This window comes from Phascolarctos cinereus, unplaced genomic scaffold (genome assembly GCF_003287225.1).
Source record: "Phascolarctos cinereus isolate Bilbo 61053 unplaced genomic scaffold, phaCin_HiC Scaffold_1;HRSCAF=81, whole genome shotgun sequence".
Classification (NCBI taxonomy): Eukaryota; Metazoa; Chordata; class Mammalia; order Diprotodontia; family Phascolarctidae; genus Phascolarctos; species Phascolarctos cinereus.
In genome coordinates, this window is record NW_027555514.1 from 135438672 (window position 1) to 135462562 (window position 23891).

Below are 23891 nucleotides of genomic sequence, written 5' to 3' on the forward strand. Positions count from 1 at the left end.
TTGATTTAATCCTGAAACCAACTACCATCATGTTCTTTTGGACTCCCTAGTTTTGTCACATTTGCAAAAGATGATGGTTTGAATGAACAGGCTATTCGAAAAAAATGCAACTGCAATTATTTAGTCTAGATGAGAGGTGTCAAACATGTAGTCCTTGGTATGCTGTCTACATACTCCTAATTGCTGCCCCAACCATATTTAAATATAATTGGGAAGTATTTAACAAAATAAACATAAATGTAATGCCACATGGATTATGTTAATTTGTGGGGTTTTGAGTCAATATGTGATTAGCAGGTGTCTGTATATTTGAATTTAACACCATTGGCCTAGACCAGGGGTGGGGAATCTGTGGCCTTAAGGCCACATGTGGCCCTCTATCTAGGTCTTCAAGTGTAGCCCATTGATTGAATACAAACTTCACAGAACAAATCCCCTTAATAAAAGTATTTATTCTGTAAAATATGGACTCAGTCAAAACAGTGCACCCAAGGACCTAGAAGGCCACATGTGGTCTCGAGGCCGCAGGTTCCCCACCCCTGGAAATGGAGGCTTAGGAGGTAGGTGACAGCTATAATATATTTATTAAGTGTCAAAATTTTAAACTAGGTCTCTTCTGATTACAAGTTTCACATTCTTTCTCCTAGCCAGGAGTGGGGAACCTGTGACCTTGAGGCCACATCTAGCTTCTAGATCCTTAGGTACAGCCTTTTGGTAGGAGATTCTGAGTAATACTGTCTTATAAAACAGTGATTTACACTAGGGGGAAATACAGATTTACAAAATATTTGGTAAGAGACCCAACTAAGGAAGATCATCCTGAGAACTCTCAAGAATTAAACTGGAAAGACAATAAACAGCCTCCCTCCCCCAAATAGAAAAGATCTGTTAAGATTTCTTTTCTTTTTTTTTTTTTTTGCCTTCAGGGGGTAATACTTTGTTTATCTTTCAAATCATTTTTTTTTACCAAATTTGGTCCTCTTCATATTATCAGCATTTCTAGAAATTTTTCAACATCAGTGATGGTAGAACCATCAAAAAACCCACTCATTTCTTGAGGCCTTATTTGGCCTATTTATTTTGCTTGATGCTACCAAAATCTTTGGAGTTTATTCCTCTGTTAATCCTCAATTCTCCCCTTATGCCCTGAGTTGACTGTCTCTCCAGAGAGGTTCTTATCTTTCACTGGGTCACTGTCCTCATCCTTTTCACTAAAACATATACCATTTTTACTTTCCTTATGTATTTAGCCTGGGAAAGTGGTGTCCCTAGTGATGGGGATGCTTCATTGACAATATCTAGTAATTTCTTGGTTTTCCTCATTGACTTATGCTACTGATTCTTACTCTAGTTAGAGAAACTGCTTGAGACTAACACATGCATTAGAATGACTAGGGGCAGCTAGGTGTCGCAGTGGATAGAGCACCTGGAGTCAGGAGGACCTGAGTTCAAATCCAGCCTCAGACCAAACACTTAACACTTACTATCTGTGTGACCCTGGGCAAATCACTTAACTCCAATTGCCTTAAAAAAAAAAAGAATGACTGCAGTCATTTTTTAAAAAACAAGAAAATATACCTTTTTAGCCTATTCTGCAGAGGCAGCTCTTATAAATTGCTATGTCTTGTTTTCCAGACAACTTGGATTAGATTTGGTGCCTCGAAAGGAATATGCAATGGTGGACCCTGAGGATATTAGCATCACGGAACTCTACAGATTGGTAGGTATTTAGCACCTTACCTTCATTTATTCTGTAAGTGCTAATTTTGTGGTTTCCATGGTGTCCTTAATATTTGCCTAATTTATTAAACATAGAGCTTGCATCGTGTTCCGAATTTAATTTGGAGATGAATTCAAGGAAGTTGAGAATTGAGGTGACCGTGCCCTGAAACATATTTAAATTTTACTAATGTCTCAGGATAATGTGATGTACTTTAATATGTCCTCTGCTTCACAGGTACCAAGAAGATAAGATTGAAAATAAGTTTTATTTTCCTTTGCATATTTCTTTGCATTGTTTTGTGGCCCCAGGATAAATTGAGGTCATTCTTTTGTGTTTGTTTTTGTCTTATCACCCTTATACAAATCACTCCAACAAATTACCAAATCCTCTTGATTGAAAAAACAAACAAAAAACCTCCCTCATTTATTTATTCATTTTTCATTGTCATCATTATCATTTCAGTTCTTGTTAAAATACCTATTGCTTCTTTCCTGATTACTGCATATCATCCTAACTGGTTCCCCTGTCTCTAGCCTTTCCTCCTTTAAATCTATACTATGCTGTATTTAATATTCTTAAGATACTTCTTGGGGGGGGGGGACAGAGCCAAGATGGTGGAGTAAAAGCAGTGACTTGCTTGAGCTCTCCCCCAAACACCTCCAAATACTGGTAAAAAACTGCTCTAAACAAATTCTAGAGCAGCAGAACCTACAAAAAGATAGAGTGAAACAAATTTCCAGCCCAAGACAACCTGGATGGTTGATTGGAAAGGTCTATTGTGCCAGGCTGGGAGAAGAACTGAATTCAGCATAGGCGTGTTCAGGCAAAGACTAGACCTCAGTGAATCTGGAACAAGCTTCAGGGGACTAAATCACTGGCAGCCGTGGTGGTTTCCAGACTTCTCAACCCACAAATACCAAAGACAACTTAGAAGATCAGTAGGAAAGGTCTGTGACCTTGGTGAGAGAGAAGCTCAGTTGGGAGGCCGGTGGTTCCGGAGCTCTGGGCCCACAGACAGAGGGGGGATCAAATGGCTGATCAGACGGGGATTGCAGGGATCTCTTTGCTGGTCATGAGATAGGATTCTCTTGCTTTGCTTGTACTTGGATCTGGGTCGCAGTTTTCAGTGGCGGTCCTAGGGCAAGGAGTGCTGGTAATGTGGAGCTTGTAGTGGAGGTGAAGATGGAAACCTTCTCACAGTTCCAAGACAGAAAAGAGTGCTGTGGTCACTCATAAACCGCAGCAGAGGCCAGGAAAGGAGTAAACACCTCGCCATTGATCATACCACTTTGGATGAAATGAAAATTTACAGGTCCCTAGAAGTATCTCTGAAAACAGCTGCACAAAACCACCAAAGCTTGGGACAATAATTCTCCACACTGGAAGCAGACCCCTACCTTAACAAAGAGTTTAAAATTCAAGTAATTGCCTGGGAACATGAGCACACAGCACACACACACACAAAAGTCAGACCATAGACTCTTTCTTTGGTGACAAAGAAGATCAAAACATACAACCAGAAGAAGAAAACAAAGTCAAAGCTCCCACATCCGAAGCCTCCAAGAAAAATATGAATCATTCCCAGGCCATGGAAGAGCTCAAAAAGGATTTTGAGAAGCAAGTAAGAGGAGTAGAGGAAAAACGGGGAAGAGGAATGAGAGTGTGCAAGAAAATCATCAAAAACAAGTCAACAGCTTGCTAAAGGAGACCCCCCCAAAAATACTGAAGAAAATAACACCTTAAAAAACGGACTAACTCAAATGGCAAAAGAGGTCCAAAAAGCCAATGAAGAGAAGAATGCCTTAAAAAGCAAAATTGGCCACATGGAAAAGGAAGTCCAAAAACTCACTGAAGAAAATGAGTTCTTAAAAATTAGAATGGAGCAAATGGAAGCTAATGACTTTATGAGAAATCAAGACATTGTAAACAAAACCAAAAGAATGAAAAAATAGAAGACAATGTGAAATATCTCATTGGAAAAACAACTGACTTGGAAAATAGATCCAGGACAGATAATTTTAAAATTATTGGACTACCTGAAATCCATGATCAAAAAAAGAGCCTAGATATCATCTTTCCAGAAATTATCAAGGAAAACTGCCCTGATGTTCTAGAACCAGAGGGTAAAATAGAAATTGAAAGAATCCACCCATTGCCTCCTGAAAGAGATCCCCAAAGTAAAACTCCTAGGAATATTATAGCCAAATTCCAGAGTTCCCAGGTCAAGAAGAAAATATTGTAAGCAGCCAGAAAGAAACAATTCAACTGCTGTGGAAACACACTCAGGATAACAAAAGATTTAGCAGCTTCTACATTAAGCGACTGGAGGGCTTAGAATATGATATTGCAGAGGTCAAAGGTGATAGGATTGCAACCAAGAATGACCTACCCAGCAAAACTGAGTATAATCCTTCAGGGGGAAAAATGGATATTCATTGAAACAGAGGACTTTCAAGCATTCTTGATGAAAAGACCAGAGCTGAATAGAAAATTTGACTTTCAAATCCAAGACTCAAGAGAAGCATGAAAAGGTTAACAGGAAAGAGAAATCATAAGGGACTTATTAAAGTTGAACTGTTTACATTCCTACATGAAAATTAATATTTGTAACTCATGAGACATTTTTCAGTATTAGGGTAGTTGGAGGGGAAAAGTTACATAGATATAGATAGATAGATAGATAGATAGATAGATAGATAGATAGATAGATAGATAGATAGATAGATAGAGGGCCCAAGGTGAGTTGAAGTTGAAGGGGTGATATCTAAAAAATAAAATTAAGGGATGAGAGAGGAGTATACTGAGAAAAGGAGAAAGGGAGAGATAGAATGAGGTAAATTTTCTCACATAAAAGAAACAAGAAAAAGCTGTTACAGTGGAGGGGAAATGGGGGAAGGTGAGAGGGAACGAATGAATCTTATTCTCATTGGAGTTGGCTTAAGGAGGGAATAACATATCCTCAATTGTGTATCTAAATGTATCTTAGCCTACAGGAAAATAGAGGGGAAGGGTATAAGAGAGCAGGGGGATGATGGAAAGGAGGGCAGGTTGAAGGAGGGGGGTAATCAGAAACAAACACTTCTGAGGAGGGACAAGGTTAAAAGAGAGAATAGAATAAACTCGAGTGGGATAAGATGAAGGGAAATATAGTTAGTTTTTCACAACATAACTACTGTGGAAATGTTTTACATGACTACCTATGTATAACCTGTTTTGAGTTACTTGCCTTCTCAATGAGGGTAGGTCAGGAGGGAGGAAGGGAGAAAATTTGAAACCCGAAGTTTTAAAAACAAATGTTAAAAATTGTTTTCACATGCAACTGAGAAATAAGATATGTAGGCAATGAGGTATAGAAATCTATCCTGCCCTACAGGAAAATAGAAGGGGAAGGGGATAAAAGAAGGGGGGGAGAGATAGAAGCGAGGGAAGATTAGGGGAAGGGATATTCAGAATGCATGCCAGGGTAGGGTTAGGTGTGAGATGGGGAGAAAATTTGGGACTCAAAATCTTGTGGAAGTGAATGTTGCAAGCCAAAAATAAATAAATTAATAAAAAGATAGTTCTTTGGTCACATCATATTCAAGCTCAAAGAGCTACAGGCAGTCCAATAAATTAAATTCATCAACTCTTAAGTGTGTGCCATATACAAGGTGCAGTGCTGAGCAAGGCAGGTACAAAATAAAAAGTCATATAATCTCTGCCTTGAAGAGGCTTATTGTAATTTAATGGGGGAAGAGGAGTTTATGCATACATATTTGTGTCTATGTGTACATGTACACACATATAGACATATAATACATACATACGCACATATATACATATATATACATACGAAGAAAATAGAAGGTAAAGTGTGATAAAGGTAAAGGAAAGGGTGCTAGAATAAAATCAGATGAGTAGGAGATAATTTTAAGCTTGAGGAGTCTGGAATATGCAGAGATGTGGAAGGGGTATGTTTCAGCCACTGGGAGTTGACCTAGGCAAATAAGAGTCTAAGAGAAGATTAAGGAGCAACTAACATATTTATTCAATGTTTATTCCGTGCCAAGGTATTGTGATATATACTGAAGGACATACAATGATAAAATGATATAAATAATTCTTACTCTTATGGACTTGATTGGAATCTAAATTTTGAATTTTGGTGTTGTAGGCCTTCTTATTTGCCCCCATCTTCCCTTTTCCACTTTTGTCTCCCATTATTTCCTGGTATGATTTCTGAATTTTAGCCAAACCGGTTTATTCACTGTCCCATTAACTTCCTTTGGTTTTAGTCATAGCTTTATCATCTTCACTCTTCTGCTTGTCTGAATCTTATCCACTTCTCAAAGTCCAGATGAAATTCCTCATCAATTCAACTTCAGAACATTTAGTAAGTGTCTATTGTGGTCCAGACATTCTGCTAGGCACTGAGGATACAAAGAAAAAAAATGAAAAAGTTCCTGCCCTCATTGAACTTACATTCTCCTTCTGGAAGTGTATATAACATGAACCTAATAAGTAAATACAGAGTTATATACAAAAGAATTTCATGAGAAAGGATAAGTGAGTAAATATAATGAAGTTTTGCAACATTTGTATGTGCTAAGCACTGCGCTAGAGTGATTTGTGTAAGGGTGATACAAGACAAAAACAGAAGCTATATAGTGGCTGCCTTCAAGGAGCTTATGTTTTAATAGGGGGAGAGAATACATATTGTGAAGTGGTGGCTAGGAAAGAATGTTTTGGTTTGGGGAATCACAGATGGCGAGTGAAGTTGTAGGGGAGATAATTGACGTGGCCTTCTCAGTACTGATGGTTGATTTGAATGCAGTGCTTGAATGAGAACTAGAGAAGGTAGATATATTCACTGGAAGACAAAGCAGATAGGAAGAAGATTGTGGGCTTTAAGCATGATATGATGATCTGAGACCATCACTGACTCACCAATCAGAATAGCTTGGTCCCAGTGTGGGAGTTCAACAGTTAAATCGGTTACGTCATCCAGCATATGGTTTCTGGTGGGCATTTAGTGCAGGAGTGCTGCATCAAAACACATGGAAAGATGGCCATGGTGGATGGTGGGAAGCATTATCTGGGAGAGAGAATGCTATGAACTGGGGGGCAGAAAACTCCCTGGGGAAGAGGTTGTGCCTGACTAGGAAGCCAGGGTTCTGTAAGGTAGAGATGTAAAAATGGATGTCCTCCTAACAATGGAGATGATTCCCTTGTAAAGATGTAAGGCTGAGAGATTGAATGATTTGTATTGGGCATAGCTTATGGGCCAGTTATTTATTGAGGGAACAAACAAAGAGTGGATGAAGGGGCTAGGGATGGGGACTAGGCCTGTGATTTCTTGACTGGGTGGGGAAGTTTTCTCTGCCAGGGCAGATCAACTCAAAGTCTTAGAGAGCTACCTAGAACACTAATATGCTAAACCACTTCTTCAAGGACATAAAGCCAGTGTGTTGGAGATTAGACCCGGGCCTAGGTCTTCCTGGTGTCAAGGCTAGGCTGTCTATTTACTACTCGACATTGAAAGGAGTAATATTTTTTAAAAAAAGAATGGAAAGGCAAATGGCAATGAAATTGTTGAGACTCTTAAATATTGGATTGGGAATTTTAAATTTTATCCTAAAGGTATTATGGAACCATTGTCGATTTTTGCATTGAATGGTGACATGGTTAGATCTTTCTTTTAGTAATATTAGGATACCAATTCCTGTCCTCTTTGATGCCTTATTAACCCAGTAAGACATGATTCCCTCCACCCGAATTCCAAAAGCAATAATTCTCTATGTGGTGTATTTGGTAATTTATCTTACCTCATGACAAATTTCCTTTCCTCCTCCTCATCTTCTTTCCCTTATCCCCCTCTCCTTCTTTCCTCTCCTCTGTCCTGGTGAGTAAAGGGCATAGAAAAGATGTTTGACATGTCCTTTCCAAAACCAGGAGTGATGTTAATTTCATTATAATTCTAGAGCAAAAAATCCAGGGGTAGGCATGTACTGGTCAGCAAAGCATATGGCAAGAAGATTGTGGGGTAGAGGCCTAGAACCCCTCTCCCATCTTCTCTTGATTTCTCTTCTGCTGTCCCTCTTTCTTCCCTTCTCTGTATTGTTTCCTCTCTTCTACCTCTCTCTCTCTCCCTCCTTCCTCCTTTTTGAAATATTTCAGAGATGTAATGGGAACTCAGAGGTAATCTAGTCTATGTATTTAATTGCTTTTGGTGGTCAATTAGTTAATATTTATATATTCTTTTTTTTCATTGGAAGTAATGTACCTCAATAAAACCTAGATGATGATAAAATCTAAGGATTACATGGTTGTGAGTACTCAATTAATGCTTGTCGAATTGCATGAAAAGATATTAGAGGTCATTTGGCCTAAGCACTTCATTTTACAGGTGAGGAAACTGAAGCCCCAAAACATTAAGGGACTTGCCCAGAGTAGAGCTGGGATTTGAACCTAGGTCCTTTGGTTCCAAATCCAGTATTCTTTCCCCTTTAACTACAAATCAGGCCCCTTCTTGATGACTCACATTTGTTTAGTATTTTTTGTTGTTCAGTTGTTTCAGTCATGTCTGACTTTTTGGTTTCACTGGTAAAGATACTAGAGTGGTTTGCCATTTTCTTCTCCAGCTCCTTTTAAAGGTGAAGAAGCTGAGGCAAACAGGGTTAAGTGACTTGTCCATGGTCATAAAGCTTGTAAGTGTTTGAGGCTAGATTTGAACTTGGGAAGATAAGTCTTCTTGACTCCGGGCTTGGCACTCTGTACACAGTATTACTGAGCTACCTTGTTTAGTACTTAGCATTTTATAAAGAACTTCGTGCAAAATTTCCTTGTGGTGAAGTTAGGCCAAACAGTATCATCTCTGCTTTACATCTTTTTCTTTTTCTTTTTCTTTTTTTGAGGCAATGGACTTGCCCAGGGTCACACAGCTAGGAAGTGTTAAGTGTCCAGGGCTGGGTTTGAATTCAGCTCCTCCTGACTACAGGGTTGGTGTTCTATCCACTGCACCACCTAGCTGCCCTTTTTATATCTTTTTTAAAAATTATCTCTGTTTTACAGATGAGACTAAATGACCTGTGAAGATTTAAAGCTAGGGTTGGAGCTGAAATTCAAACTTAAGTCTTACACTGCAACACAAGTCCTCTTTCTGTTATACTATACTACCTCATAAGCATGCCATGGTATCCCAGTCTCATTAGGGTGAGAAGACAGGTCACTGTGACACTAATTTGTTTTTCTCTTCAGGAGTAAAGGCCACACTCTATAGAACTGAAAGGCACCATGTACAATCCCTCCATCTTCTAGGCATCAAGGATCACTGAAAAATCTACTACTGTGACATTTTCACCAAGATAATTCCATCAAGCCTTTGGAATGTTTCTGTGTTAGTTACTATGCCTTCGAGGCTTGCCCTTTTGCAATGAGCAACTCCTCAATCTTATATGTTAGACACAGGTCTCTGAGCTGCCTCTTTGAAAATCCAGGTTAAAACACCAGGTGAATTATCTGACTTTAGGCTTCGGACATCACACTTAGCAATTCATTTTCACCTAGTTGTGTTTATTTGAGTAATGAAATGTGTTAGACCTCATAGTGTTAACATATGTCTCCTTGGAAAGCTTTCCTTGGTGCCAAAAGACCAAATACAAATCTCTCAAGTGGCTAAGAAGCAATTCTTCCCATGGTCTCTTTTTTTCTCCCGTTTAAATATTCTTGCTATTTCTGCCTGCGGAGTATCAAAATGGATTATTTTTTATGTTGCAAAAGGGTGATTTTGGCACCATGCCTTGTGATCCTTGGAGGGTAAGCAGAATAATTTGGGTCTAATAATGAGCTCATTATAAGACTAAGTATTGAATCCACCTAAGGAATCTTGGGAGTATTTTGATTGTTTTAAGGGAAGACCATAGCTAAAATTCAGCAAAGGGGGTGTGGAAATAGATCATCTCCACATGTTTAAGCTGTTTGTTACATGGATCTCACATTATCATTCATAAGGTCAAGGCTGTAGATCTAGAAAAGATCCTGAGGCCATCTGGTCCAAATCTCTCCTTTTACAGATGGGGAAACTTAGGCCCATAGAAGTTGTGACTTGCCCAGTCACAGAGGCAGTAATCACCAGAGGTGTCAGATCCTCAGTTTCACAATTTCTTGTTCTTGCCATAGTTGTGACTGAAATTAAAGTAAACTGAGACACAAAGTTCCAAGCATATTCAATTTATTGATAAAGATAGTAATTATCAAAAATAGGTTTTCTCAACTCCTCAGTCAGTCAAAAGACCATGAGGTGGAACTTACTGTCTGTCCTTCATGTAGTTTTGGGAAGTATGAGAAAGTGAGGAACAGGAAGCATAAAACAATAATATTGGTTACAAAGTTCAAAACATCATAGAAGATGGAACAGAATATGATTGGATGGAAGTCAGAAATGCAGGGCTAGCAACAACCCCTCCTTTCATCTTGTTGCTATGGAAAACTCATTGGTGGTATTCACATGCATGGTTAGCTAAGAGTCACAGGGATAACAGTTCAGACTTTCTTGAAGGACAGCCAGTACTGCAGAGATAACAGACTTCCTGGCATTCACCTGCATCTTGCAAGGCTTGTTAGCAAGATAACAGATCTCCCTTAATTGTACGTGGGCAGTAAGATGTATAGAGACAATATATTCCTTAGAATTAAGGTGATTTATGAGACAGCTTAGAGAGGAAAGTTGAACTTCTGAACTTAACAGTGAGACAAAGAAATGTGGCTTAGACAATTTTACAACATTATTGGGTGTGATAAAGAATAGAATCAATTACAAAATGAATCGGAATCAGTTTGATTTTCTCCCTATTACTGTAATGTTGCCTTCCTAAAAATATTTTCAACAGCTCCCTATAGCAACTAATTTGAAAGAGGTGACCTGAGGCATTATGGTACAATGGATAGAGAAGTCAGCCTTAGAGCCAGCTTCTGACACATAGTGGCTTCAGGACCCTGGGCTAGGCGTTTAATCTGTCAAGACCCGAGACAGGTCTCTTGAATATGAATTGGAGAATAGGTGTGGCTCTGCACTGGTAAAGGGGGGAGGATTCCCTCTTTTGGAGTTCCCTATATATTCCAATGAAAACACAGGTTAGGCTAAAAATGAAAAAGTCATCATTTAACCAGATCCAGATTTGTTTCTCCAAACCCTAAAATTTGTTATCTTCAGACTAATCACCAGCAGCTTTTACTTTGGGAGCCCAGGCTTCAAATAAGTCAGGAATTTCCCCCATCAAGTCAAAATTAAAACTTTTGGGGGGCAGGGGGTGGAGATTTATAGTATTGAGTGGAAGACAGCAAATGTTTTAGGTTTCATTCCTGCTTCCAAACCAAATGTCAGTGCATAAAAATAGAATCATATTGGTGGGGAGCTGGGGGGGGGTGGAGAAGCGGGTATATGACTCAGACTGTAGGTGAGGATTTTGCTAGCCAGATGCCTTTTTAAAGAGTTAACTGGAAACAAGCAGAGCTCCTGCCATGCCCAGTTTCTTGATAGATTAACGACTTTTCCTCCTGTTTCTCCCCTCACCCTCCACCCCAGGGACATGTTATTTGCACATATTAAATTTATTATGATGATGAATTTATCTAGTTGGTTGTAGTTTTTATAAGTTTGATATTTCAAGTGGATCCAATTAATGACAAAAGGTAGTAAAAACTAGAAGATATTTGGTGCCTGTATGTCATTAGGTTTTTCAAAATCTTTTTGTAGCAAACAGACTCATCTTAGGTACTTTTTTTTTGTTCCAAAGTAAAAATCAATCTGTGGTGATGATTACATTTACACCTTTAGATTACATGTTTGAAATGCATTTGCAATTAAATTAGAATTATAGCTTTTATAATAACTAAGGTAGAACTGAAGTTACAGCATTAGCCAGCTAGCCTTAAACAGTGTCTACTTAATGAGAAGTTATAAATGCTGGACTACCTTTTAAGGACTGCCAGACAGTGATGGCCAAATTATTTTTTCACTTTTGTAATCTCAGGAAGACCTGAGTTTGAATTCTGCCTCAGATACTTAATAGCTGTGGAATGCTTGGCAAATTACTTCACCCTTCTCAGCCTTATTTTCTTCATCTGTATAATGGAGAAAATAACAGCAACTACCTCACAAGGTTGTTGTGAATGTCAAATGTGATAATATATGGAAAATGCCTTACAAAGCTTAAAGAGCTGTCTTAGTGTTAGCTATTATTATTTTTGCAAGTGGAGTAAGATTTTGTATTCTGAAGACTACTTGTCTCCCCTCTTCATATTTCTTAGTACCACCAATGATTTCTTCTCCCAAGAGGTTATTACAATATTAATTTTTATTCTCACCCTCTACTGTATTATGAGTTATCTTGGTGAGTGGAAGTGGGAGGTCTCTAGGATAATCTTCATTTTAATGGGTATAATTCCTTTATGTATTTATTCAACAAACACTTATTAAGCACCTCATGTATGTGAAGCACTGAAAAAGGATTGTGTGAAGATACAGAGCTTAGATATGACATCAGCCTTTTCATCTAGTTTTGAGCTTGAAGTCCAGCAGGAGACACATGTCTATAGATAATCACAGTACACAGCGTCACGTGTCAAGTATGACAGATGCAAAAGAAAGTGTTAAGTAAATTCCAGTAATTGCACATTCATTTGCAATATCTTAGAGAAACATCATGCTTTTCAAGCACTTATAATTTAATATCTTACTCCAAATTACAATCATTGGAATGATCATGGAGATTTGAATAATTTTGTTGTTTTTCTTTCATTATTCTAAAAGTTACATAGTGTCATTTTTTGGAAGTAAATTGGTCAGACTAGATCCTGGAATCCAGATCAAGAGATGGGAGCAGCCTCAAAAGTCATCTTAACCAGCACTTTTATTTAACAGATGAGGAAACTGAGATCCAGAAAGGACAAATGATTTACCTAAAGCCTCCCAGGTAGTGAATAGTGAATAGAGTTTGGATCTGAACTCAGTTCCCATGACTTTAAGTTTTGAGCTGTTTTTAATAATACCACATGAAATACCTGATTGGAATTGTTGGCTAATGATCCATCAACTTTTTTTTAGCAAGTTGTATTATTCCTAATTTTGACACATATGTAAGACCTCTTGGTTTTCCATTAAACCAATTTGGGTATTGTCAGAAAAAATGGGATTTCTCTTCCAACTAGATCAGTCATTCATGGTTACATGTTTTGTGTTATATTGGGAAATTGTAGCTGCCTCACATTCTGTGCCCCAACTTTGATCTGATGGGGCATTTGACTTTGCTTGGCTCATGCTGATCCTATTTTCAATTTGGATGGGTGTTTTTCAGATGGAGCACCGACACAGGAAGAAAGACACTCCTGTACAGGCGAGCAGCCACCACCTCTTTGTACAGATGAAAAGTTTGATGTGCTCCAACTTGGGTGAAGAGCTGGAAGTCATCTTCTCACTTTTTGATAGCAAAGAGAATCGACCAATCAGGTAACTTGTGGGATCTTTGTAAGACTATGGTTTTTATTTTTTTAATCCTATAATGGTAAATGTGTTTGAATGACAGGCTTTCAGACAGTATGGTATAGATAGCCATGCTTTGTTAAAAATGGTTTTGTGTATAGTTCATTTATAGAGGACTGAATATCTCTGGTTGGTGGTACTATGTTCTTTATAAAAGAATCAGTGCATGTATGTGGGTGTATGTGTGCATATGTATATGTGTGTGCATGTGTTTGTGTGTTATGAATTTGTACTGCTTGAAATCTTGTGTTATTTCTACCTTGTATTGAGTAAAATCTCTATACTGAATACAAAATAATTGGAAACATTTCTTTTGTAATATAGGACTCTCAGATGAATTGTGTTTTAAATCTTGGATGGTAGTTTTTTTTTTTTAAAACTTTACTCTTTATGTTCTTGGAATTCAGAGTCCTTTCTTGCAAGTGTTTTGAGTCTTGCTTTCACTGTGCAGTATCTTTTCTTTGTAGGAGTTTTATTTTTGTTATTTTGTGTCCAAAAGGCCTCATTTCCAACAACTACAACATAATTCTTTTGTTATTGGGTAGCAGTCATTTTTCTCTTTAAAAAATCAAATTAAAAAAATGGAAATTGAAGTTGAAGAAAAATTGGCTTAAACTGCAGCTTAAAAGATGCTATTCTAAAATCTTGTGATATGTGAAAGAAAGTCCGCATTGCCCTTTGCTAAAGAAAAAGGATAATAATTTTGCTTATATGCATAACCTGCTGAAATATCCAAGTGTTTGAGGACTTAATTTGCAAGGCATTAAAAAAGAACAAAATCTTAATTCAATTGTGTATATGAAATATGACCTTTTTTGAGATATTTCATAATTAACTGTGAGGTAGAAAAAGGTAGGAAAAATGAAATTAATCTTTAGTTTGCTCCTATTATGCAAAATACTTGCTTTTAAGAAGCACCTAGGGTAATCTCTCTTGGAGAACTCTTTAATTAGGTTAATTCAATTCAACAAACATTTATTTTGGGTCTGCTAGATGCATGGAATACAAAATTAAACAAAACAAGCAAACAAAAAAGAAATGTCCTCTTGACCTTAAGGAGCTTAGATTCTACGAGATTAATATGACAATACGTACAGTATATGGTTTAGTAGCAAACTGAGGCATCATTGAGTAAAAACACTCTATTTACTTGATATTTGTTTGTTTACAGTTTTTAAAATCAGAGACGATTAAATTGTGTCATCCTGTTTTACTTTTAGACTCTAGTTTCTGCTTTTTCCTCATGCTTCTGGTTTTATCTCTTTCCAATTTCCCTTTTCAGGCCAGCTCTAGTGGAGAAATCTTTTCTCAGTTTAATCCTTCATCTTCCCAACCTACTATTATAATCCCAGATGGCCAGTGCCTTCCTGGTATTCTCTCCTCCTGCAAGCCCCACCGCATTAACCCTCCACTCTCTGGAAATAATCTGATAAATCCTTTCACAATAACTTGAAAGTGATCTGATCTTAGATGTTAGATCTTAAACTGGAAGAGACCTCAGAGGCCATCTGATTCAAACCCATCATTAGACAAAGAAAAAAACTGACACTCAGAGAGAGAGATTGTAACTTGTTAGAAACCACACAAGAAGCATCAGAGGCTAGATTTTAACCTAGGTCCTCTGATTCCAGAAGTGTTCTTTCTATTGTACCAGACTGTCACAGTGGATAGAGCAGCAAGCCTGGAATCAGGAAGACCTGAGTTCAAATCCAGCCTCAGATATTTATTAGTTATGTGACTCTGGGCAAATCACTTAACCTTATTTGCCTTAGTTTCCTCATCTGTAAAATGAGTTAGAGAAGGAAATGGCAAGCCACTCTAACATGTCTGCCAAGAAAACCCCAAATGGGGTCATGAAGAGTTGGACATAACTGAATAACAACAAAAAGGTTGTGTTATCCCTCCAAGAAAGTTTTACATTTCAAGGGAACAAAGGGTAAAGTTTTTAGGCTTCAGCTAGAAGTGGAAGAAATCGAGGGAGTGGAGGTAAAGGTTTCATGTCTGAAATAATTTTACATAGGTATTTTCCAATGGTAAGACTTAGTCTGGTTCCACATCTCACTACTTTTCAATTCCACGCTACTGATGACTTCCAGTATATCACCTTTCTTCATAGAAAATTTCCTTCCTTCTCAAAACCAGACCCTGTTTCTATGCAGGAAATTTCTTTCAACTTAAAAACTGTTGTATGAATATAAGAGTCAGAGGAAGGAGAGAGAGAGTTTAAAAGTGAAAATAAAATAAAAAAATTTAAAAACAGCAATATAAATTTGATTGAATTAATATTCAATTGAATTCAATTTGGCTAATGAGAAAAAGTACTTGTGCCACCTTCTCTAGGAAGCCATTACACACAGATGGACAAACAGAGACACACACAGTTTTCTGTCTTTCCCCAGGTGAAAGTGTTCTATACTGAGATTTCCTAGCATTTTCTTTGAGCCTATATTTTGAAAAGACTATGTAAATATTAATTATCTCACTCTCCTATGTTTTGTAATTATTTCTGAATGTGTTTTCCTCCTTAATTAGATTTTAAACTCCTAGAGAGTAAAGTTTTTTCAGAGGTATCTTTGTAAGCCCAGTGCCCTGTATAATAACTTGAACACATTAGTTATTTAATAAATGTTTGGCAATAGCTGTAATACACAGATCCCAAACCTCTTTTTAACCAATAATTTTAATCTCACCCCCAAAAGAAAACTTTTGCCAGACTTGTTATCACAGTTAAATTGACAGAACTCAATTTCTTTGTTTTCATCTTATCCACCAATTCATGGAGACACTCATGAGTAGCAAATTGGCTGAAGTCCAACAATGAAAGGAAGGAGGAAAAAAAAAAGACTCAGTTAATACTCCTGCATAAGCATTATTCAACACTTCAAGGACTTTGAATTTCTTCAATGCGAGGTCTTCTTTCATTGATTTGGATGACCCTCTCTACCCCTAGACTTGCCTTAGTAGTCAGTCTTCATGAGGAAGCAAGTAAAAAAATTTATTACCTATTAATGAACTTTATGGTCCAAAATTTCTCTGAACATAGCTAGGATAAATCTTGGTCAACAAACTTCCATATACTAGCTTGTACTTGAAGTCTCTTCAACTTTATAACCTGTAAGAACTTTTGCTCTACTGGAATAGACCTAAAAGACCCAGGGTCATCTTGGCACCAGATTTAGGAGTTGCAATAGCACGTTAGAGTATGGACATTTGTAAGTTCCCTACCTTCCTAGTCCCATAAAAAGATGAAACTGGAGACCAGATTATCTGTACCTACCGTGCTTCTCAAATTATTCTTTGCAATTCTGTAACCATTTTCATTTTTACTGGTACTTCACACTGAGTGCCTAATTGATTTCGATTTTGTAATATATAAAAACAATCACATTGGACACCTTTGATTTTAATTCATATGCAGTAGAACTCCCTGCTATTAACTTGCTTTTTTTTGCTTATCACCAGGGATAATAAATTTTCTTCTTATTGAATAAAAAATAGGCACCAATCATAAAGGGTTGCCTAATTTTCTTTGAATAAGGTCTTTTTTTTTTAAAGAAATTGCTACCTTTATTATTATTCTCCAAGCTAAGCACTTCTTTTTAATATGAATATGCTATACTTATTGAAATTAATTGACTTCTGAAGCATATTCATTGAATCATAGAACAGGAAGGTACTCCAGAGATCATCTAAGGTCTAGAGATCATACTTTGAGATCCCTTACAATTCTAATCTGTGATCTCCAAAAGCCAGGAAGTTCAATCTGCTTTCCATCTATGCCAGAGTCAGTAAGTTAGTGAGGTGTGCCGTCCAAATGCATGATGGCATCATTGAGTTGCCTGCATCATTTAACCTCTCACAGAACTCTAGGCAATTCTCTAAGACTATAAGTTGCAGAAATGGTGTGAGCTATATTGGTAAAGGGAGTTTACCCACTGGGGAGTTGCCTATATTTATGAAATTATAGGTCTGGTCCCTGACCTTGTTATTATTATTACTATTATTATTTTGCTAATTACAAACTGTATATAGATGGATCCTTTCAAGAAATGACAGTTAGGGGCATCTAGGTGTCACAGTGGATAGAGTACGGGCCCTGAAGTCAGGAGGACCTGAGTTCAAATCCAGCCTCAGACAAAACACTTGACACTTAACTAGCTGTGTGACCCTGGGCAAGTCACTTAACCCCAATTGCCTTAAAAAAAAAGAGACAGCAAGAAATGACACTTAGCCTCCTTCCTCCCACTCTGACTCCCCACCAAAAATTGATTTTTGCCAAGAAAGTTTCTTTTTAAAAAATTCTCAACTAAATGGTTTATTTAATTTTGGGGAAGTTTCTTTTTTAATTTTTTATCAGTTATATGTAAAAATATTTTTAACATTTAAAAAAAAATTAGTTGCAAATTATTTTCCTCCCTTCCTCCCTTCCCCACTCCTTGAGAAGGCAAGCACTTTGATATACATTGTACATGTGCAGTCATGTAAGATTTTTCTTATTAGCTATGTTACAAAAGAAAACGTGGCCCCCCCCAAAAAAGGAAGCAAGTAAAAAAAAAAATGTTCGGACTCCATCAGTTCTTTCTCTGGAGATGGCTAGCATTTTTCATCGTTAAGTCCTTTGGAATTGTCCTGGGTCATTATGTTGCTGAGAATAGATAAGTCATTCACAGTTGATCGTTTTGTAGTATTGCTGTTACTGTTTACAATGTTCTCCTGGTTCTGCTCAGTTCACTTTGCATCAGTTCATGTAAGTCTTCCCATGTTTTTCTGAAAACATCCTGCTTGTTATTTCACCAAGAAAGTTTCTTAATGCTTTGTCCATTTAAGCCCCAAAGCCAAACTTTATACTCCTATCCATGTCATGGTGACCCTTACACCTGAAATTCTTTCTTCAGTCTTTGTCTATTTAATTCCAAAACTCTTTAAAGTCAGTGTCAAATGTGATTTCTTCCATGAAGGCTTATACAATTCTCTGAATAATAATGATCTTTCCCCCCTTAGACCTCATTTAGCTATTCCTTTGGAGTGCTCTTGTATTTAGCAAATGTTATTTTGTATTATATTGATGTAAATATAATATATTACATTATATTTATGTATGTCTCTTATTCCACTGTTAGATGCTAAGCTTTGTAAAGCATACATCATGTCTTAGTAAAATTCAGTAGCTCTCTCAGCACAGTGCTTTCAATGGAGTAGATGCTTAAATAAATGTTAGCTGAATTTTAGTTGAATTGAATTGAAATGATAAGTGTTGAAAAGGGATAAATTCCTTATTATGGAAATTAAGGTAATTCATCATAATTTTATTAATCCTTGTTTATTATCATTTGTTAATTATTCAAATTGCAGGCCAAATCATATTTCAGTGAATAAAAAGTCAGAGTGATATAGAACAGATACATCAGACATGTCACCATGGGCTGCATTTGGTCCACAACTTTCTCCAGTGCATTTGGAACCAGATTTAAATGTAATTGGGAGATATTTAAGTAAATAAAAATATGATGAGACATAGATAATGTTAATATGTGGTTTCTGAGTCAATATGTAGCTTCAACAATTCTTGTGTACATTTATGTACATTTGAATGGCTCCTGTTTCTATTTGAGTTTGACATCACTGTGGAGGATAGACTGAGGAAAACCTGGATTCATATCCCACCTCACACACTTACTAGTTGTGTAACCCAGGGCAAATCATTCAGTCTCTTAGAGTTTCAGTTTCCTCATGTATAGGTTGACTCAGTGACCTTCAAAATCCTTTCCAGGTCTAAATCAATGATTCTGGGGGATATAATAATAATAATAATAATAATAATAATAATAATAATAATAATAATAATAATAAAAAAAACTCTACATAAACTGAGACCTGGGAAAGACCTTAGTTTATAAAGGCCAAGGTCTCCCACTGCATCCAGGGCCATCTGCAATCTATTTTTGATATATCCTGATCTATATCTTGTCACTGGACCCAGATGACTCAGGAGAGAGTGAGGCTGGTGACTTTACACAGCTCTGCCTCACTTAAATCCAGTTCACTTGCAAGTCATGACATCACCTTTCCAATGTCATGGTCCTCTTCAAGAATGAAGGACAAACAAGAACAACAAAAGATTTCCAAATCCCAGCCTACGACCCACTTATTTCAACCATATTTAATACTGTGGCATTTTTCTATAAGAGAAATAGAATTTATACACTCCTTTGGGGTTAATTGGAGTAGACTTTGGTCTGTAATATTTGACCTTATTTTCACTATTCAGATTCTTAGTTTCAAAACCCAGGTGCCATCTGTAAAATTTTCCATCACTATCTTGCCTTAAGTGACCATTTCCTACTTCTAAACTCTAATACCCACTTTTAAACTCTTCTGATGCCTGTATCATTGCCTGGGTAGTTAACCTTGTGACAGCTCTTCTCATGCTGTCTTGAACTGTTCAAGCTTTATGTTGTTTCTTTGCTTTTCATTTGTATGTCTTGTCTAAACTGAAAGTTTTTTGAGGGTAGAGACTACACATTTCTTCATATTTGCACAGAGAAAATGGTCAAGAAGTATTAGTTGAAAGTTTGATATAAAAAATCACAGTTCCCAAATGCTTACAAAATTTCATGTTTTGGAGATATTAAGTAATTAAGCAAATAAGGCCAGTGAGAATAAGTCAAATTCTATCATATTTAAAGGAATGTCTAAGTTTTTCCTATGTAGACGATAGTAACGGTATTAATAGAAATTTTAGCTTAGGTGATTTGGCAAGGGAATTAGTTAGAAACAAATAAGTAGATCAATTAAGTGTGACAGTATATACTATTTTCCCCTTCCTTAGTCCCACCATCCCCTCCTTTACAAAAAAAAAGTAGAGAGATTCTTATATCTCTTCTTTGGAACCAAACTTTTTCATTATAATAATTACATAACCTTCAGTTTGTATTCAGAGAGAGCTTTGCTCTGTTTGTTTCTTAACTCAAATTGTTCTATATTGAATTAGTTTTGTGTTTGGGTTTTTTTTTTTTTTTGAGAAAGAGAGAAATCATAGCACATGGGTGACTCATTTTGACCTTACAGTTGATTAAAACCTCCGAGTGTTTTTACTGGCAACTATTGTTAAACCAAATTTCCCCTAAACTGCATCTACAAAGTTTATGTTTTGAATCCAAGTTCAAGAGAAAATATTAGGTAATGCAGCAGTACAGAATGGAGGAGCTCTCTCTCTCTCTCTGAGTTTTATTATAAGCTATGTTCAAATCTTGCCTTTTTTATTATCTAAATCAAGTCAGTCAACAGTAAGCCAGTAACCATTTAGTAAGTGACTACTATGTACCAGGTACCCTGCTAGGTGTTGGAGATGCAAAAGAACGCCAAATAGAAATAAAAAAAACAAACAACCCAACAACAATAGCAACAACAAAACCTCAAGATCTTACAGTCTTCTGGAGGAGATAACATGCAAATGACTATGTGCAAAATATAGACAAGCAAATTAGATAGCTAACAGAGGGAAGGTCATGAGCATTAAAGAGGATCAGGAAAGACTTCTTGTAGAAGGTGGTATTTTAGCTGGAACTTGAAGGTGGTCAGAGAAACCAGGATGCAGAGCTGAGTTGGAAGAGGTTTGCAGGCATAAGGGACAGCCTGTTTTAGGAGATGCAATGCCCTAAGTGAGATACTGTGAGGAGATCAAAATCACTGGATCACAGAGTACGTTTGGAGAGAGAGGAGTAAAGTATAAGAAGACTGGAAAAGTAAGAGGGGGCCGTATGGGGAAGGACTTTGAAAGCCAAGGAAATGATTTCAGATTTAGGACTGGAGGTGATAGGGAGCTTCTGAAGTTTATTAAAAGGCTGAGATTATCAGATTTGCAGCTGACTTTACAGATGACTTTGATAGCTTTATGGAGGGTTAACTGGATTAGGGAGAGACTTGTGGTTGGGATACCAACTTTACTGAGCTGATGAAGGCCTGCACCAAGAGTGGTGGTAGTGTCAGAGAGAAGGGAGTATATAAGAGGTTGGATATGGGGATGTGAGAGAGATTGTGAAGTTAAGGATGATACTTAGGTTGGAAGTCTGGGTAACTGTAAGAAAAGTGGTACCCTGGATAGTAATTGGGAAATTTGGAAGAAGGCAGGGTCTGGGGGGAGGGGGGAAGGATAATGGGGTCAGTTTTGGACTTGTTGATTTTAAGATGTTTGTGGAACTTACAATTCAAGATGTTTAATAGAATGTAATCCAAAAGGCTATTGGAGATCTGAGACTGAGGTTAGAATTGGATAAGTAGATCTGAGAGTCGTCTGCATAGATAGAATTGAATCTTTCAGAGCTGATGAGATCACCAGGCAAAATAGTATAGAGGCAGAAGAGAAGAGGGCCCAGGAGACAGTGGGGGGGGGGTCACCCACAGATAACAGGTGTCACCTGAATAATGATCCATCCATCCATTAGTCAGTCAGTCAGTCAGTCAATAAACACTTGTTTAGCATCTACTATGTTCCAGGCACTCTGCTAAGTACTGGAAGATAAAACAACAACAACAACAACAGATGAGAAAAAAAAAACACAAGAAAAAGACAAGGAGCTTATAATCTGATGGGGGAAGATACCACACAAAAGAAAGCCCCAAAGCTTCCTTTTTTCCCTTTCTCTTTTCTGGGGAGAGGTACCTGAGTGCCCTCATGTGGGGAGCACGATCATGATGGACTGTAGCCCAAAGGAGCAGAACCAGGTGGCAAATGAAGAGGCAGCTGGCCTAGGCTTCCTCCTTAATTGGAGTCTTGTCATTATTGATGATGACAATGGTGATTCTGTGTTCTTCCAGTTCCCTTGTAGTCCTATGATTTTCTGATTTATTTGTTTTGCTCACCCATTAGAGTCTTTTTTTCTCTCTTGTCCTCATCCTCCCTCCCACCTGAAAAACAACTAGAGTTCTCCCTCATTCAGCAGAACCAAGGATGAATCTTTTGCTACACTAGAAACTTCAGTCAGAGCAGGAATTCTGCAGAATTACCTGAGGGAACCTTGTGGTACACACTCTGTCTTTGAGTCCTTCACTACGCTTAAGCTCTTAATAATGCTCAGAAATGAGTATTGAGGCTGCCTCAAGATAATCTCCAAACTTAGGACCTTTGGGGCTCGTGGTGGATGCCTATTACAATTTGTTACAATTTTAGGATTAAGATATTTTCTGAGATATCTTACTGTCAGCAAAAATCTTACTTAGTCTTCTTTTAAAATCTACCTTCTTCAATTGATTATGAAGCAGCTTGACCTCAAGGTTGGCTGAAGGTCCAGTTACACAGGTATACTGATAAGATAAACTCTCTTGGCAAAAAATAGATTTTGTGCTGAGGTGAAGGAAAACTGAGGGTCATTTAAAAAAAGAATGATTCATTGCTAGGAAGTATTTTAATTAGTAATATATTTACCAAAGTGGATCAGCTTAAAATTGATTTTAGGGAGTCAAGAGAAATGGAGTTATAAATGGAGACCCAAGTGAGCTACTTTACTGAATCCAGTCCATAAGGTGAATCTGTCATTTGAGCCACTTGTCCTCTTTTTATATTTCATCAAGCAGTAGAGGTATACCATCTCTTTATTCCATAGGGCTTTTTCACTTCTGTTTATCCCAGATATAGATAGGAAAAAAATATGGATATGGATATATGTATATATAGATATACATATATAAGTCAATTAATTAACATTTAAAGTGCTTACTGTGTGTCTGGCACTATGTGAAGTGCTAGGGATACTAAAAAAAAAAGGCAAGAGACAGTCCCTGCCTTCAAGGAGCTTACAGTATGAATATGTGTATGTCTATATATGGATACATATTTAACATATCCATATATTGTACATGTAAATATATGTATATATAAAATACATACATATTATATGGATGTATAATATAGTATGTAACTATATAATATGTAGTTTAGCTGTAGAATTGCCATACAGGTTCAGGTTCAATTTCAGCCTCACATACCTTAGGCTAGTCACTTAACTACTCTCAGCCTCAGTTTCCTCATATGCAAAATGAGGGGGTTCGACTTGATGTCTTCCAAGTTCTCTCTCAACTCTAAATCTATGATCTATGATCCTGATCTCAGAGCCAGGATGGACCAGGGGTTATAATAAGTTAGATTTTTTTTAATAGTTGACAAAAGACTTTTCCTCACCAATTTCTAGCTTGTTATTTTCTATCTTAGTAAAGGTGTGGATGACATCCCACCTTTCTTGGGCTGACTTCCCATAGGGAATCTTAGGCCATGGAATCATGCATATTATTTCTGTGTATAATAAAGGCTTATTGATTAATTTCTCTGAATATGAAATCTATCATCACAAAATATTGCTTATGTCTGTGTCTGACTTTCTTCTTTGTAAAATAAGCCTTAAAATGCTATACAAATTCGAGTTGCTATTGTTATCTCCTTGGTTTATATAATTTCTATTCAATCAATAGACTTAGACTCAGTTCATCTGCTGTTCCACCTTTTGACTTAAAAAGAAGTCCAGAATTTAGCATCTGCTCTTCTTTTAGCCAAAAAAAGAGCTCCAGGTGACTTTTGAATAATTGATTATAACTTTAATGCTGGAAGGATTTTAGAGTTCTTAAAATCCATTTGCCTCATTTTATATATGGAGAAAC

At 37.1% G+C, this 23891-nt stretch overlaps 1 protein-coding gene across 4 annotated transcripts in view; it reads left to right on the plus strand.

Moving 5' to 3' along the window:
* DOCK4 (dedicator of cytokinesis 4) overlaps positions 1-23891 on the plus strand; it is a 554933-nt gene that overhangs the window by 254632 nt on the left and 276410 nt on the right. For all 4 annotated transcript variants that reach the window (XM_020984638.2, XM_020984640.2, XM_020984641.2 and 1 more), the window contains exons 7-8: positions 1636-1720; positions 13057-13208. In XM_020984638.2, coding sequence (XP_020840297.1) covers positions 1636-1720; positions 13057-13208 — 237 coding nt within the window. The remainder of the gene's footprint in view (positions 1-1635; positions 1721-13056; positions 13209-23891) is intronic.